This window comes from Haliaeetus albicilla, chromosome 24, assembly GCF_947461875.1.
Source record: "Haliaeetus albicilla chromosome 24, bHalAlb1.1, whole genome shotgun sequence".
NCBI lineage: Eukaryota > Metazoa > Chordata > Aves > Accipitriformes > Accipitridae > Haliaeetus > Haliaeetus albicilla.
In genome coordinates, this window is record NC_091506.1 from 7,286,298 (window position 1) to 7,304,443 (window position 18,146).

Sequence of the window (18,146 nt, forward strand, 5' to 3'; positions counted from 1 at the left end):
GAAACTCTTCCTCTCTCCCCAGAAGGGCCCATTTTCCAATTTTTCCAAAGCTTTCCATGACAGTTCCCATAGATATTTTAAACCATTATTTTTAAATCAAATGAAATAACAACCTTCACTTATTGAAGCCCAAGGTTTGATGGACAATATTTAAAATACAAGGTCACAAAAAAAAGTGACTATTGTTGACAACTTGAATGTTTTTTTCTTTTCCTGAAAAAAAAAAAAAAAAAAGGAAAAAAACCTAGGGTCCCCTAAGAATGGAAACCATTTCTATTTATTCTCAGTAGACCACTTTGGTATTTGGAAAGAATTTTGTTTGAAGCCTTTTACGCAAGGCATTTTATTGCAGCCAAAGGTAGGAGCTACAACTCTATAACCCCAACAGTGTTTTTCCTTCATTGAGTCTTTGAAAGTCAATTAAAGGCTTTAGAAATTGCTTCCACATTAAAAAAAAAAATAAAAATCCATACCTAGCTCTGCTGCATGAAAACAGCACCGGGTAAGCGAGCACCTAAAGAGCTAACTGCACTTCTTTAAAGCGTCTGTGATTCTCACTTCCATTTCTCAAAACTATTCCACTGTCATTTTCCATTTGCTCATAAAAAGCATCAGCAGTGAAACCCAATCCATAACCAAGGTTAAAATGGAGCTTCTGAATTAATGAATAAGATTATAAGCCACAATTGTCCGCAAAACCAAAGGGCTGGCCCCGCTGGCCCAGGATGCGATACCGTTACTTTCCTCAGTGCAATCCATCTTAGGGGAAAGATACCCAGTCCTCTGAAAACAGGCGCACACATTTATGTTCCTAATAATATTCTTAACTTTTTTCAAGGGATCAATACATACTAATATAGATTATTACTTGGGAAAAGGTTTGAATTCAGCAAAATTCTTGGCTCTGGACCCCAACCAGATGCAATCACAAAATGCAAGCCTGGGGACAGATCAATAGTTCCCTGCCCAGCAAATGCAGAATTACCCTTATGCCCCCACGCTCTCCTCACCACTGAGCGTGAGCAGGCTGATACAACACATTCCTCAGTGTTTAGCCACAAGACCTCCAGCATTCAGGGATTTACCACTAGTATTTTCATGCTCGAGGTTTTAATTAAAGGGAACCTAACTCTGCCTGGCGGCTCCTGGGGCACCAAAAAGCAGGGGGGATGCGGGCAGCACCCACACGTGCTCCAAATGGGGCAAGTGGGTCAAGCACGGTCGATCCGCGTGCCTTGACATCCCCATGTCTGTTTTGGGGTGACCTTTAATTTCCATGGAGCCGCCTTGGTGCGGAGCCAAGGGATGTCGGTGCTGGCACTGCTCAGAACCACCCAGGACACCGGCAGAGCCTCGTGGCTCTGCTTTCCATCAAGTAACATTTTACAAGGGGGTCAAGGAGACATCAAAACAGAAAGTAATGAAATGTCAAACTTGCTTTTTTGCTGAACCCCAGTATTAATAGCATGGAGGCCTGGCAGGCAGAGGGATTCATACGACATGAAATAACTCTCTCCGGAGCCAACAGACCTCTTAGATGGCTCCAGCCCTGTGTCTGTGCCATCAAACCAGCCAGGTGCATGAAGCATCGCTGCTGGTTGTGCTGGTTTCCTGGAGATGATAAAATAAACGGAGCAGTGATATCACTTCTTCTGTTTTTCCCCTGTTGCAGGAGTTTAATCAGCAGCCCAAACCAAAACATTTGTGTTGGTAAAAAGATGGCTACAATTAATCTAAATCTAATAACTGGAATGTTTTCACTGGGGAATTAAAACAAATTATTCCTTTGCTATTGCATCTTTGTCTCATTTACATTTTAATCCCAGTAGAATCTTCCTCTGTTATATTTGGAAAATGACTGCATAGAAAGGGAAAAACAACATGGTTGAAGTACTCAAAGATGCATCAAGAATTGAGCTATTAACTTTTATGGCAGAAGACTGGCTATGCCAAGCCCTGAATGATTGAAAATTAGAACAAATATTGGGGGTTTTTCCAAACACCACTGAATGCAGAGCTTAGTGGCATTTCAGATTGTGCACACAAACATGGGCAAACAAACAGCTGGGGCATAAGGTTGTGTTGAAGGTGTAATTACACATTAGCCAGAGCAGAGCAGGCCACTCTTTCATTTGTACCAAAAGTAAAGGGGACTTTTTACATCGTCTTCTGCTTTGTTTACATCTTCTGCCGCTTTCAGCCAAATTAGAGTCACTACATAATCCCGGTTTTACCTAAAATAATTATTTTCATGGGATCCTGTGCATCCCTTCACTTAGGAAGGTGTGAAACGATGGTAATGTACTAGAAAGGCAGCAACCACCTAAATCCTTGGAGTTGTTTCCAAGGGCATGAGCCCCTGGGTCTCCTGTGGCTTCTGATGGAAATGTTCTTGTGAGAGTTTCCTTACTCATTTCAGTGAAAAGAAACCAGGTTAGCAAAGATCTGCAGCTCATACTGTCAAAATTCATCCAATGAATTGTGGCTGCAGGGTCCAAATGCATCCAGCCCCTCTACAAGCACCTTCTCCAAGGAATGGCCTTAAGCAGTTGTGACACAGCTGGGGCCAGAAGACCATTCCATCTCCAAGGCTGTCCTGCCCCAAATAAACTCTCAAATAGTTGTCAACAGGACAGAAAGAGGATCACCTGCCTCAGGGCTGCCTGAATAATGCTTCAACAAGGTGAGAGCTTTAGATCTCATTAAACCCTCCTGATGTTCCAGAGAGGAGAGACATTACAGGGCCACCATGAAGAGCAATTCCCACTCCACAGCAGCAAAAAGCTGGAACTGCACAACATTGGCTGAGCCTGAAATCAGGATCAGTGCCTTGGGGACAGGGGGACCTCACACAGGTTTGCAAGTAGTCTCTGGGGCACTGTTGTTTGCAGATCATAGTACTCTGAGCCATTATATGATGCAGGTATTTTCCCCCCAAATTAACCCCACCTCACACAAGTTTTAAGGTATTAGAGGGATGATGCATTAAAGCTACAGAAGACTATCATAAAGAGGCAGCTGGGGCTTTATTGGGGTTTTCCACCCCCCCCCTCAAATAAAACTGTTGTGACAAGTGATTGTAACTCCATGAGGGCTTCTCTTCTTGATGTGAGTTCTCCCAAGAAATCTTTCTCCAGGACTCTAGCACTCTGGGAGCAGGTACTGCTGTTTGCTGCATGTATGTTGGGTACCTTTGATTTGCTTCAAGGACAAGGATGCCTGGAGCAGAAGCCAATCTCAGCTGCCACCATGCAGCTTTCATCACCAGTGAGGCTGCTAGTCACTGCAAGAGAGTGGGTGGGAAACAGGATCAAGTCGGCAGCCGCTCTGCACATAACCAGCTCCTCTTCACGGGGTGGAGGAAACCCAGCAAGCTCCTTCATTACCTTTTAAATTCAGTTAAATGCTGGGATATGGAAATGAGAAACAGAATCAAACATGGGAAGAGATTAGTTCTGCATCATGTGGTGCGGATAGCTGTGTATAACATCACCTGAGGCTGAGCAGCCCTCTGTGCCCTTAACACAGGGTGATGCAATACACAATATTACTGTAGGTAAACTCAGCTGGGCTCCTGTGCCTGCATTTTCTGTGTTGCTTTGCCCTTCTGACTGACCGTTGTCCAGCAGATCAAGCACGATGCTTTAGTATTAACTTTCAAGGTCTTACACAGATTGTTCTTTAGGAGCTTGTTGAACTTTTGACACTGTACATCCATGTTACCCCACAAGATCAAAAAGAGGAGACTTTTGGTCCAAGTGTAGTATTTGTTCAAGCTTGCTGTAATCCCGGGTTTACAGACTGACCTTCCCAAGAGCCCCCTAAGTGCCACAGAAATGACTTTAAGACAGTCTTCAAAGATCCACCCATTACCTAGGTCATGTTTATAGGGGATTCCATCACTTAACATTCCTAGAGACCTTTGTGAAATGGAGTGTTTTCAGACACAGAATTAATTTCTAAAATTTCATTCAGTTGTCAGCCCCCTTTCCTAAATACCATGCTCGGAGCTGAAATTGTCCAGGCTTCTGGCACTATATATCAGCAGATCAAACTTTGCAGTTGTAAGATGAAATCCTGGCTCCACTAAAGGTGATGGCAAGGTGCCTGCTGACTTCAGCACAGCCAAAGTTTCACCCAGAAATGATATTCAATGTTACTGTTTGTTGAAGCTTTTTTTTTTTTTTTAATTACTCTACTGCAAAGAAACACACACTGTCCTAAAAGACTACTTTGTAAACAGCTAGCTGTAGCATTTCTGAATATTGTAAAAATAAAGTTAGTGTTTAAAGGCATAATTCTCCCTGAAGGGATCCCCTGCCTGCCCTCAACCCCTCTGGGTAGGCTTTGCTGGTGCTTTCCTCCTCTCTCAAAGGCAGCGTGCAGCTTCACTGGATGTCACAGAATTGTTCTAGATTTATGCTGGTATAGCTGAAAGGAAGATCAAACTGAGTATTCAATTAGTTATGCACTCAAAGATATTTATTCCCTGAGATGAAACTCCTAAATCTGTTATTATTGCCATTCCTTTTTTTATTACTATTAACATGCTGCTGCTTTCAGATCTGTGGAGATGTCAGCACCATTTACTGGAAACAACAACTGAAAGATGAGAACATGACAGGGAAATGTTTAGAATTATTAATCATTCGCACAAACAGAGGAGATAATTGATCTTCCTTAATTCTAGAAGAGTCTGTAATCATTACACAGGGATTCTTCCTAAGACTTTTTTTTCAAGATCTTTTTCTTTCATAGTTTTTGTTTTGTTTTAACCCAGATGCTACAATGATTTAAAAACCGAGTGAGGTGAAGAGCAACAGCTACTGCACCACAGGACAGACCCCCAGAGAGAAAAGGTGCTTTTGCAGCAATGAACACAGGTGTTTGTGAAGATGCCAGGAAAGGTGGGACAGGACCCCCTGCCAGCACTCTGTTCTTAGCCCACAGTCTGTGTAAAGGTAAATGCAATGCTGAAAAGTCATCTTGCTTCACAGCATCTCGTATTTTCCTGCTTACACTGACACCCTCCCGTTGTTATATGCGACATCTGGGAAAGTCAGGCGCTTGCACATGCGGCTGTAGTTTATAACGATAGCTCTGCAGCAATAAGATTTCATAAAAGTCTGTATTTAAAGGTGGGAAGGATCAATGATGAAAACCACAGGGTTTATACTGCAACAGCTTCTTCGCCCCGCCAAGATCGCTGACAGCACTTCCCTTCCTGTACTCTTCCTCTGCATCTTCATCCAGGTGCCGAGGGCCCTAGCTCAGGGAAAGCGTAAAAGGAAAAACCAGAAATCTCAACCAGTCTGAGACACGTCTAACGTTCGGTGCTCAGTTTCAGACATCTGATTTTCAGACAGCCCTGAACAGCCACCCTGAGGAAAGGAGCCCTCTAACAGCCCCCACAGCCTGAGTCTCTCTTCAGCCTCTCGCTCAGACTCCGTTAGCCCTTCTTGGCTCCTGACATGAAACCACCAGAGCCAAACAGCGGCCAGAGGATACACATTCATTGTTTCAAGGGGAAATAGGTGCTCAGTATCGCTGCTGATTTAACAACCCTGAAGGCGAACCTTTCCGTCCATCTGCAGCAGAGACCGTAGCCCAAAGAGCCTAACAAAACCTCCTCGCTGTCTGGCCGATCGACTCCAGCCAGACCTGAAAAGGCTCTTTCTGCAAGCAGGGAAGCAACTCATCCCTCACAACTCTCTGGTCATGTACCTCCCAAACCCCGAGCGTTCCAGTCAGCCCCAGTGGGTTAGCGACATCAGTATTTGCCCACGGGGAATGGGCTGAGACCAGCGGCTGGCTCCGTGGCAGTAGGAGCCTTCAGTCTCCCTTGACAAGGGCTGGATTTGAATCAGTAAGTAAAAAGTCGCTTGTTCCCGTGCCAGCTTTCCAAGGCATGCGGTCATCTTGGGAATCGCATCACTTCTGTACACAGGGTGTACCCTGACGTTTGTAGCGTGTGACCCAGGAAGCCTCCAAACTGCACCGTCCTGAAGGCGAGAGGGTACCGAGAAGATCCCTCCACCTATGACTTGTTTGGAATAGTCTTTCCCAATGTCTGTGTCGCTGACTTTGTTTGAGAAAGAATACAGGTTTAGATAGATGTGGGTCAGTGTGGGTATTCTTGTGTTCTTAAGTGTTAATCCTTTTACATTTCACCCTTGCAAAACAAGCTAAGAAGAACCAAAAGTCTGCAAAGAGCCCAGCAATAACCTCCAGCAGCTGCACCTCACAGGCATCAGCAACCTAAAAGCAAGATGATCTTCTACTAACCATTAACGGCAAGATACACACCAGCTTCTCACATCAAAGTGGCAGACTGATACTTGGCATCAATATCTGAGGCAAGCATCCCTCTGAGCATATCCACTTGGAGATTTCATTGTGAGGACAAGCAGTACCTTCCCACAACCTTTGCACAGTGGCAATTTCTGCAGCCCAGGTGCAAGTACTCAATGAACATTTTAACTTGAAGTAACCAGTGGACATATTTGTCCTTTCAGAAAGATTCTGCAGAGAGAAATCTAAAACATCATCCCTTAATAAATGACTTACAGCAAGATTTTAGCAAGAGAATTAGGGAACATTTAAAAACATATTTACATACTATCTCAAGATTTACAGGCATGTATGCCATGCCTGTTCATCAGCAAAACTTCAGGTTTTGAGTTTCCAGCATCTTCTCTACAACCGTGAGTGCAAGAAATACATTTTTTGTTTCAAAAAGAAAGCCAAGAACATGAATAGAATAAAAGACACAATACTAAATATGCTGAAATAACTGTCCGAGACTCAAATTATTCCACTACGGCCAAGCCTCCACCCACACATAGCAAGTTTTCTGATGAAATAACAAGAATTAGTGACATCATATATGCTGTCAATAAAATACTCAGCAGTACCCATTTTCTCTGTTTTGCCAACGTACATAATCAGAAAATAGAGTGCCAAAATTGCCGTTAGATCTTTCTGAGAACTTTCTCAAAGAAACACATTCTCCCCTCCCCTTTTGTTGTAGAAATCAGACCTCCTCTTCTCCAAAGAAAGATACAGTCTTGCTTCACTTACCTCCTCCATAGGTGGTAGCACACATGATGGATGTTATCCAGGCAATCTGGCTGTAGGAGATGCTGTAAACAGCCTGGAGCTCTTTAAAGTAGATTGTGAAAGCTTTAGGAAAGGTATATGCAAACCCAACTGAGACGGAGGCTCCGAACACCACTGCCCACCCCCATCCACCATCGGGGGGTACGTAGCCCAGGTCTGAAGGGACCGGAGGAGACATGGTCAATCCAGATTTCAGAGCAAAAACCACTTCCCGGTGTCCTGCAGAGCAAAAGATACATGTGTTTTACAGAATATGCATTTTGTGTAATCAGGCATGATTTTAAAATGTAGTAAAGTAATTTAGAGGTACATAGAATCACCCACTCTTGAAGCCTTGATCTTTTGCTGGCTATTAAGAGTTTTATTGTTCAATTCTAACACAACCAAAATCACCTTTCTCTCCAACAACCCTATCCAGCCCTTCCACCTGTATTTTAAATACACACCCTCAAAATACTCCTACGGCTTCTGTGTTCAGGGATGGACCTCATTCAGAACAGAAGTTAATGCCTCTGTTTTCTCTTCCACATCCAGCCGGTAGCTCGGTGTCTCACCTCGTGAGATGGCTTCTGTTGGTTGTCCCTGTCACAGTTGCTCAGCCTGTCCCTCCGGAGAGTAGCAGATGCCACAGTTGTACCGTTTTTTGGGTAAACGTTTCATTGTGTACTTTTCAGATGTGGGTGGGAAACCTTATGATTTCCCATTATCCCTGCTTAAAAGAATAATTCCCATTACGTGAGCAGCAGGTGATCGGCCCCACGGTGTGTCCAGCTCCCCCGTTCTGCCGGAGGACGAGGCTTTTTTGGCCACTTGCTTCCCCCGAGCCAACTGTGAGCAACTGCTTGCAAAGTGGCTGAAGTTTCTGCCTACTTAGGGGCAGCAATTCCTCTTGTGCCTGGCGCCTGCCAGGTTAGCAGATTATGCTCAGGAGCAACACAAATCAAAGAGGGCATTCACGCATTTGCATTCTTCCCATTTTCCCTGGCCATTAAAATAAAAGAAGGGTAAAAAAAAAAAAAAAAGTAAAACGTACATGCTTCTCAGGAGTTAATCTACAAGTCTCCTTTCAAGGTCAAGACATTAAACCAGAGGGAAGAGGAGTAGGTCCCACAGCAAAGGGTGCCAGGTAGGTGCACCTGCATCTTTGTGGATAAAAGGTGGTTTATTGCCTTTATATATTCCAAACTCAGAAGCAAGTGAACCTGATAGGAAAGGGCATCATCAGAGCTAATGGGAAGGAGCAGGCCCAGATATCAGCTGGACACATTTTGCTGAACATCAGAGGCAGTAGTCAGCTAACTGGGGAGAGAGCGACCTTTGCCTATCTTGCAAAAAATTTTTTAAAAAAACCACCTTAGGAAAAGTATAGTGTAATTTGCATCTATTTGAGAGTCCATTGCCTCTCCAGAGATGCAGTTTGGATTCAAACTGTAAGTAGGAGGACACTACTGGAACAGTAGAGAAAAAACTATTATTTTAAGCTAGTGATGTGCTTACAGATATACTCCTGAATTAATGCTTTTTTTCATCTACTTTTAGTGTTATCACTTAACAGCTGTAATATGGGGCCCTTACGCTACAGGCTTCAAGCTCCCCCTATGTTTGGACAACTGTTGCACACGCAGTAGGCAGAGACATGTTATCTCCTCTCCAACCACAGCAGCAAGCTGGGGCACCCCCAGATTGTGAATTGAACTTGCAGCATTAAGACAAGTGCCTGAAAGACAGTTCAAGAACACTGTATAAATATAATGAGAGCCGGTTCGTAAACTCTCAACCTGCCGTAAGCATTTATTCCCTGCTCCTCCTATGAAGACGTTGTCCCAGAGCCTCCCACTTCTTGTTAATCACTTACCATCTAACTCAACTTTATCCACTTCTGTTTTATAATGGCTTTGTGCTGATGGTGTTATACAGCTCAAAGGCTTTCTTCTCTTCCCTGGTGTTATCCCCTGATGGTTTTAGTGAGAGCAGTCATATCCCTTTTAGCCTTTACTTCACCCAGGTGAAAAAGCTGTATTTTTCCTCTCTCCTTAACAAGGACCATGGGAACAGAGAACCCACCTTCCTCTGGTTACCCATATCCACGCTGCCCATCATTTTAGTGGCAGCTGAAGGTTGCAGAAAGGAAAATAGCCCCAACCAAGGAGAATACCACATTGCTTTTGGACGAGATTTCCAGGCACATCAGGAAATACAGAGACAAGTTTAGGAATCCCTTTGCAAAATAGTCTTCATCAGACCTCCATTCAAAGTTTTCAATCCACCCCCTGAAAGATAATTATTGCTTTTTTCTATTGTTAACTTTTCTTCACTGTCTTTTTTGCTGGAGACTGAGACTGTTCAGCTTCATTTACATTTTATTTAAGGAAATTTATGTAAATCCATGCTCAGTGTTGCAAAGGTATCACTGCTGGTTCTGGAGGCCCTCAAAGGGTGAGAGGTTACACTGGAGAAGGATCACCACACGCCACTCTCATTTTTGCCCTCATCCCTTGGCATCCACTACGACCTACTGTGGGCAAAAAGGACTTGTGGTCAGGTCCAGTCTACAGCACATAGAGATTGCACTGCACGTGTGGCTACAAGCTTTGCTCCACTGAGACCCACGTGAGGATTCATTGCCATTTACAGCCCGGGATCTTCACTGGAAGACGAGAGGAAGGTCTGGTGGAAGAAGTCCTTGTGCTTAATCGGCCTTTAAATTAAAGCCAGTTTATTCCATTGCTTGTCCAGGATTATCACAGGTATATCTGCACAGACAAGTCCAAGCAGGCATGACTACCGCTCACGTTTCGAGGTGACCACATGCCTACAAGTCTGGGACAGGAGCTGTGCAGCCACGAGAGCCGTGCTGTGCTCTGGGGAGCAAACCTGTCTGGTGTGCACGGAAACGGGCAGGTAGAGAAACCCATGTCAGTCTGTACCCTCACTCAAAAGCACTCTTTAAATGGGCCAAGAGCTGCTGCACTCTTCACTTAGTTGCTCCGAGGGCCACCTGGCAAATGCACACGTAAAAACTACTCGACTCAACATAAAGGAAAACCTATACAGCCCTAGAACTCTGTCCAAGGCAGATGAGCAAAACCTGATTGTAAATGGAGGAAACATAGTCCAAAATGCTAATATTTAATAAATCCAGCCTTTAAGAACTCCAATTTCTACCTGGGTAACATCCAGGGTGGCAAGTTGTTGGGTTTCCTGAGGTTTCATTGCTATATCAGGAGAGGTCCAACTAAGAAGGCTTTTACAACAACAAAATAATAAATAATAATGAAAATGTCCTGTTACAATATGAGGGATGCTATGTTATAATTTCAGCAGCAAGGAAGATTGTACTTGCAAAGTTTCTCCTGTTCTGATATTAAGTAATAAAACGGTCTGATAGAAATTCGTGGAACATTATTTTTCCATTACAGGCATCCAGAGTATATGGATCAACTTATTCTGATGCAGAATCTTTATCCCCTATCATCTAAGTTTTTCCATAGAAAAAAATAATTGTCTTTTAGCATTACATTAACTATACTTCCTTACTGTAGGGTGGCATTTTAAAAGAAAATCCAAGTTAAAGAGTAATACCGGTGATGTTGAAATGATTGTCCATTGACAGGATGTTTAAGAGCTTTTATTACTTATCAAGTATGCATTTCATTGCACTGTTTCCATTTATGGTTATTCTACCCAATTTAGGCCATTCAAATATTATGGAGAATACCAAGCTCCCAAAAATATTGACATATCCTAGAGATTCTGAAATTAGACAACATAAAATTGATTAAGGGGCGAGGACACATTTCCTTATTTAACATTATGTTTGGTATTCACAATCTACCAAAGTTTAGGATACGCAAAAATTCTCAGGCCCCTCAAATTAAAATCTTTTTTGGCAGTCCTTTAAAAAGGTTGAGACTGAACTTTAAATATATTTTCAGGGATTAACAAGAAAGGTTATTTTTATTACCACCAATTCATTCTGCTTGTAAAACTGTGACTAATTGTACACCACCTTTAAAAGTCTCACATTATGAATATATTTGTTCATTTCATTTAATTTTCTGTTTAATGGGAGATTTATTGAGAAGACATTAGCATAAAATCAGATTATGGTATCAGCTCCATTGTCCAGCTTTTCTATATCAAGTCTAATTCTTACATAACACACAAAAAATCAAAGAGAGGAACTGAACTTAAATGAAAATGTAGTGCACACTAAAAAATAAAAATCACATCAGTTGACTCTTACTTCCCTGACTGTAAAACAAGGCTTCCAGAGGCTGACGTGGAGGAACTGAACTTTAGGGATTGTTTTAACAGAGTTTAGTAGCCTGGGCAATGAACAGACAGTAACGGGATACATTTACATTCTCCCCTCATTTCTCCTGTGGCACTCCCATGGTTTGTGGGGACACCGGCACTAACAAGGGCCCAGGACCATTCTCTCATGGGGCTAATATTACCCCTTCCATTACCACTCTCTTAGCCATGCCTTTGTCACCTTAAAGTTTCTCTGTACCAGCCCCCCATCTTCTACAGGTTTGCTCTTAACTTCCATGTGGCACCATAGCAGTTCCTTCTCCACTATCCACTTCAAGGAAATCTTCTATGTTTGGATTTTCCTTTTTAATAGCTGTTCTCTAAACTGTTTGATGTCCTCTGGGAAGCCCTTGTTTTGTTATGTCAATGCCCATTTACCTCCAGGACCACGCTGGGTTTTTCCCCTCAATATTTTTCAGGCCCTGCCACACCACTGAAGTAAAATTACAGACCTATAATTTTCTGGGCTGTATTTAAATGAATGGAAACATTCCATTTCATTTGTTGTTCTCCAGTTGCATTGTGCATGGAATTTAATTTGTCAGCTCTTTGAGATAATCACATCTCACCCCATCCTTGACAGATTTTATCTTTGCTTTACTCAGAGAGCATTGAAACCTCCCCCCCTTTATTCACTTGTTATTGTAGCAGAGGAAAATCATGAGAGTTGCCTTTGTATAGCCATGGTCTGACTCAAATTCACTTGTAGGCTCTCATTTTACCCCTATTTCCTTTTTGTGAAGTTATACATGTCTGGACTTCCCGCTTCTCCATCCACCATTCCCTATAGGATTCCTACTTTATTCCTGTTACTTTTTTAGAGTTAGTTATTCATTGGTCAATCTGGATCTTCTTTATCCACTGTTCTTCCCACCTCTTTAGGAAACTGGCTGTGGCTACTATCAACAACTTCAGAATACAGAAATTCCAGGTCTTTTGCACAGTCATCACCCTTACGTCTCAATCCAGTTGATATTACTGTCTTCTTTCCTTAATTTATTGAACTTTTGTCTTTTGGAACCAGCATATACAATCACAGTCCTCCATTCTGTAAGCCAAACCAACTGGGGACCATTCTTGGACTATACAATTATTTTCTACAACATTTGTTCTATCTGGTCGGAGGTTTTTTTGTTGTTAAATGAGAGCGCTATGACAAATCAAAACCAAGCCTAATGCAGCTTCACCTGTTGATCCAGGGACTCCCTGGTACCAAGTTTCCCTCAACCCAAGCAAGCCACCACGCACCAGACATACGAACTCACTAACCGCCATTCAGTGGGGCTGCTCTCCCTTCAGCAGAGGTGGGTACCACTTGGACTCCCCTCCCTGTAGCACTCCGGTTGCTGGCTGCCCTGGCAGCGACCTACTCAGCTTTTAAAGCCATGTGCTGAACTCTTCCCCCACCCCAGATGCAGCTGAGATCAAAGGTTGAGATCAGAGGCTGTATCCTCAGATGCAAGACCTTTCTGTAACTTGCAACACCCTTTGCCACCCGACCCCTCAAATTACATCGAAAGGCAACCACATCCCACATTAACTAACCTTTCACGAACAGGGATGGTCCTTTGCCCACCAGGGACAAATTCAGGACAAACTCCCCATTTGCAGTGCTCAGAGTGCTGGCCTCTGTCAGATCTCTGTGGATGTTAATAAATTATTTGTCAGATATCCATTTTCCTTCCTCCCTCTCTTCCCTGTACATATTAACTTATTCTTTCTTCACGACACATTTCTGCAGGCTCTGCTCCCGCTGTCCTCTGGGGGAATTGGCATACGGAAAGCGTCTATCTTTGCCCATCCTGCTATAGCAATTTTAACCTGGCTGAAATTCTTTTGCATGACCTCTAGGTCACCTAAAATCCTGCATCAGACTTAGTTTGTTCACTCAAGAACAAATGAAGGGATTCACAGGCCATGGAAACACTTATCAAGGGGTGAATTTCACCCTGGAGTGGGGGCAGGGGGTACAGAAACTTCCTGAATTTCTTGCCAGTAGCCGAGCAGTTGACTTGGACTAGTGAGAGAGCAATGTCCACAACACGAGTCCGTGCTTTGCAGAGGTTTATATAACCCAAATTCAGTAAGAATGTTTCTACAAGACTTATGTTGCAAATCCCCGTTTGGGGGATTTAAAACATTCCCCTGCTGTGTTTATAATCCAGACGCTGCAACACACTACTTAAGTGCAAGAAAAAAAAAAAAACCACAGAAAAAAGCTGACTGTAGGTGGGCCAGGGTAATGTTCTCATCCAATCTGAGTAGAAAACTCAACAGAAAGGTAAACACAGACAAAGAGAAAAATGATTCATCCAAGCTAACTTTGCAAGTCAGCATCTACTGTAACCTGTATTTCCTGCCTTGTAGCCAGCCACATGCAGTCATCCATGCTATTTCATATTGTCCCAGCAAAAATATCTTCCTTGCAAGGACACAATGAATGCTTAAAACCATGCCCTAGCTCCCAGTTTACATTAATAAGAAAGGCCGCCACCAGTGCTATCGCAGACAGCTCAGATGTTCTTCTCACAAATACAGGACATAAACCACACAATAGTAACAGCATGCTAAAAAAGTCTCCAATGGTCAAAAGACAGCAAGACAAATTCTTGGGAGAAATCCATCGAGGGATGGATACATACAAAGATGCCATCTCTGGCACTGCAGATTGCAAATTGCTGGAGACTGGGGAGTATTGACAGCTAGCTCCATTCTTGTCTCCCCAGGTATCCAGCATTAATTCACTGTCAGGGAAAGAATACCCATTGGACATACCTTGCTCGGCTCTTTCTACCTCACTGGTCATGGCTTCTACCAGTTATTCTATCTAAAAATGTTTTACAGCCTGAAATATAACAAGCATATCTGGTGGTTTTCTGTCTTCTAAAAGGAATAAATCCTTAAATGAGAATTCATTACAGATTGTTCGAGATGCATGTGGTCCTCTGTGCTCTGTCCCATAGGAGGTCATCAGATGCTGCCTATTGAAGAGGCTGCAATCACACCAGACCTGGAGTTCATGGGAATCATTTCTTTCAACACTACACCTTTAGGAATGTTATTGTAAAAACTTAATGGCATTGCAAAAGGTGAAATTCCTTTAGACTTTCAGAATTAAGTAGCTTCTACGCTGCTAGTCTTTTTCTTCCAAAAATGTTCTTTCTCCTTTGCTTGCAGAGACTTGCTAGTTCCCTTGGCTCTGAGCCATTTTAGACTGATGCTTTCCCATATCAAAACAAGAATTTGCCTTTATGAAATTATATTGTCCCTCCTTCCACCTCTGTGTTAATAGCAATTGCCTAAATTATAACGGTTTTCTGCTGATAGTTATTGGGCTGTGACCATTTGCATGCACTTCAGATGCAACAGCAATTCAAACTGTTGAGAATGCGTTTCAAAATCACTTTGGAAAACCTTGGTCACCTCCATCGGTGGTCGAGATAGACAAAAGCAGCAGAAACTCTCCTTTACTATTTCATTGGCCTATGAAAAATTGAAATTTGAATGACTAATCAGATGGCTCTTTCTTCTCAACACTTGCTCTCCATATACTAGTTTTGATGTAAAATGTGGTACATGCTTTCTTTCTTTCGTTTAAGAAAAACAAAATGCAAAATTGCAGAGTAAATACAATTTAAGCACTTCATTTATTGGCTGTGGGAGGTTAATTTGATGTTTACCAAATATCCCTGCCCCGAACTTTTCAGAATGTTTGGAGAAATCTGTTACTGAAGGAATATGAACAGAATCAAACTGGAAGGGTATAAACTAATTCGAGATTTATCTGCAAATATTTTTCTGCAGCTGATGTATCACATGTCATCTTGACTTCAAATTAATTAGTCTAATTAAATTTAGAACTGAGCTTACAGATAATAAAAAACTATATATGCATCATTAAAAAGAGAGAATCAAGAGCTGGCACAAACCGAGCATACAGTTCATACCTCTTACATTCGGACTGGAGGTTGCCAGCTTTCTGTGACAGTAAAAGCTGCAGAACAGAGGTCATGTGCAGGTCTAAGGAGACAGGGGAAAACAGAGAGCATTCCTTTAAATGGATTTATCTGGTACTATTTTGGTTGATGTTTTACAGGTATGTTACCATTGCTGGTACTTAGTGACACTTAAAGATCTATATAAGCACATACTGTCTTTTAACAGGTCAGACTCCACACTTCAAAGACAGTAACAGGCTGTCAGGGCACACAGCCTCCTGTCCTGTCAAGCTGTTGTGGCTGTGGGGCCAGGCTCTGTCCTGGTCCACAGCCACAGAAAGCGGTAGGACATAGGAGAAACCTGCGATCCATTTCTATAGAATGCATGCAGCAATGGTCCTTCCATGCTGGGAAGGCCTCACCATCACTCAGGTACTATGAAGAGTAGGACATCATGCTTTATCTACTCACCTTTTGTTCCTCTTCAGGCAAACGTATGCCTTCTTTACTCAAAGCTTATGACATGCAAGAAGCTTCTGTAGCCCTTCCAAAACAGTCAAACCCAGCCACATGTTCTCCAAGTGGGGATTTTTAGCATTTTTTCCATGAGGAAACACAGTATTTAGGGGTTTGTACATGTGCTCAGTCACTCTATCTGCTACCACACACACCTCAACTTTTGAGATGGCATCTGGTTTAAATTACATTTTGTGGAGGGTCAAAGCTTTCAGAGATGTAGAGTCTGTACAGGTTTTGTGTGCAATTAGTTGGCTAATAAGGAAAGAGATCCCACTGCCACCTCCCCTAAAGGAAAGCTGAAAAACACAACCTCTGTTACACTTCAGAAAATCCACTATGGAGAGATACATTAGAAATCAGTTAGCTTTGTCACTCCTGAAACAACTTGTTAAACTGTAGCTTGATCACATAAACTGAGCTTAAGTTAATAAATAGCTGCCTTTTACAGTGGATATTTGCATTATTATTTGTGTGAAGTACAGAAACACATAAACCAGCAGTGAGGCACATGGGACCTTAACTAGATGTTAAGAAAGGGGGGAGATTCAAGCTTTGTCGGTCTAACTTTTCCCCCTTCGAGAGGCAGAGAGGGGAGTACATGTTGCAAAGAGATAAAGAGAAAGCAACGGCTGGGTGTTTTTTTCTCCACCTATTGACTGCACATGAGTGCCCAACTGTGAGATATTCCCTTGCACGCAGCATACGTGAGTATACTTCTTCATGGCTTTGGGTCTATGAAGAACCAAAGCATGGATTCATGAAAGTGGACTGCCATGGAACAAAGCTGGTGGATTATTTCATTTAAGTAATGCTACTTTATTTTTGGGGGGTGGGGGTGGGTGTTCCATTCCTCCAGCAAATGCTTCCAAAATAACATGCCTCGCTTCTCAAAAGATGTCTGAAAGGAAAAACAACATGGCCAGAAAAGAATTCCACCCTTCTCAGGACAAAAACAGTCTCTCAAGTGCCCATCTATTTCTCTCTTCAAAAAATACATCACAATTTACTTTAGTGTCCAAAGAAGGAAAATCTTCTTTGAGGCTTAGAGAGTATAATCATTTGCAAACTGTGGCAAAACTGTTCCCTTAGTTAGCTGTTAGCCCTCCTCATACCCGAAAAGGTTAACCTGCCCACGCAAAGTTATCTCAGCCGTTGCTGTGCATTATTTCACATTCTAATGCATGCCAAGCGTTAAGAGGATTTCACAAGAGCTACTAGGAAATTTGGGGCACAGGGAGCCAATTCATTTATCTATTTTTTTGCCATGAGAGCAAATGAGAAATTAGAGAATCAAAGAACATGGTCGAACTACTCCTGTCCCAGTTTTGGCTCTGATCCCCCTTCCTGGCCATTACAAACCCAGAGTGCCTTCCAGATATGACTTTGATGACTTAGCTGAAAGTTTGCAGGTATCTCCATAAACATATTTTATAAACCAGATAACAGCTACTACTTAACTCATAGATACACTGACGTGTTTTTGAAAGAGCCATGAGCACTGCAGTGAAGCACAAGAACCATTCAGATGTACCTGAAGAGTGAGGCGCTCACCGAGGCCTCTGCTACAACTGCTCGGTTCAGTTTCTTTCCCCCTCTGGTTAAAAAAAAAAAAAAGAAAAAGAAAAAGAAAAAAACCACAAACTTATAAGGAGATAATTCCAGTTAGCTTCTGAAACTTTAGCTTTGTCCAAACTGTGGACCCCAAGTTAATTTGATTTGTCCTCAGGAAGCCAGTGCAATTTGGTTATCTTTTTCTTGCAGTCTCTTGTTATTTTGCTTTGATATAACTTTTTCCCTTGGGGATCGCAGAGGGAGGTCTCTTTTTTGTTCTTGTCAGCTTCAGCTCTTTCTTGATTTCTTCAAGTCCCAATAGTTCATTACATACTAGCGTGTTGCCATCACATGGCACTAGAGGATTTTCCCTTATAAGTCCTTAGAGTTTTGGACAGAGCAAAGGTGCTCCAAAGGAGACAGCAGACAGGGAGACTCAGGTTAGGATGCTTTTACCATTCAAGTATTTGGTAACTACAACTGCAACTCCATACTGGGGATGGACAATTTGGACTCTCACTCACTATTTTATTAGCAAACTCCAGAGACAGCACGGAAGTACAGCCAAATCTAGTTAGACCTGTCTGCCTAAGAGCAGCCATTAGCATTTCATGGCCGCAGCTGAGTCCTTGGATGTGGAAGCAAGTAGAGAATGCATACAGTTTAGTGTGCATTGTTGATTTATTCAGCCCACTAAAGTAA

General features: G+C 42.6%; 1 protein-coding gene across 2 annotated transcripts in view; it reads right to left on the reverse strand.

The window, feature by feature from the left end:
* LOC104314288 (monocarboxylate transporter 2) overlaps positions 1-8,167 on the reverse strand; it is a 39,024-nt gene extending 30,857 nt beyond the window's left edge. The window contains exons 1-2 of one of the 2 annotated variants that reach the window (XM_069811898.1): positions 7,674-8,167; positions 7,081-7,338 (exon numbers count right to left, since the gene is read on the reverse strand). In XM_069811898.1, the coding sequence (XP_069667999.1) occupies positions 7,081-7,297 (217 nt within the window). In that variant the 5' untranslated portion in view covers positions 7,298-7,338; positions 7,674-8,167. Of the gene's footprint in view, positions 1-7,080; positions 7,339-7,565 lie in introns of both variants that reach the window. The other variant, XM_069811897.1, reaches the window with a different exon arrangement.
* Between the last annotated feature and the right edge of the window lie 9,979 nt (positions 8,168-18,146).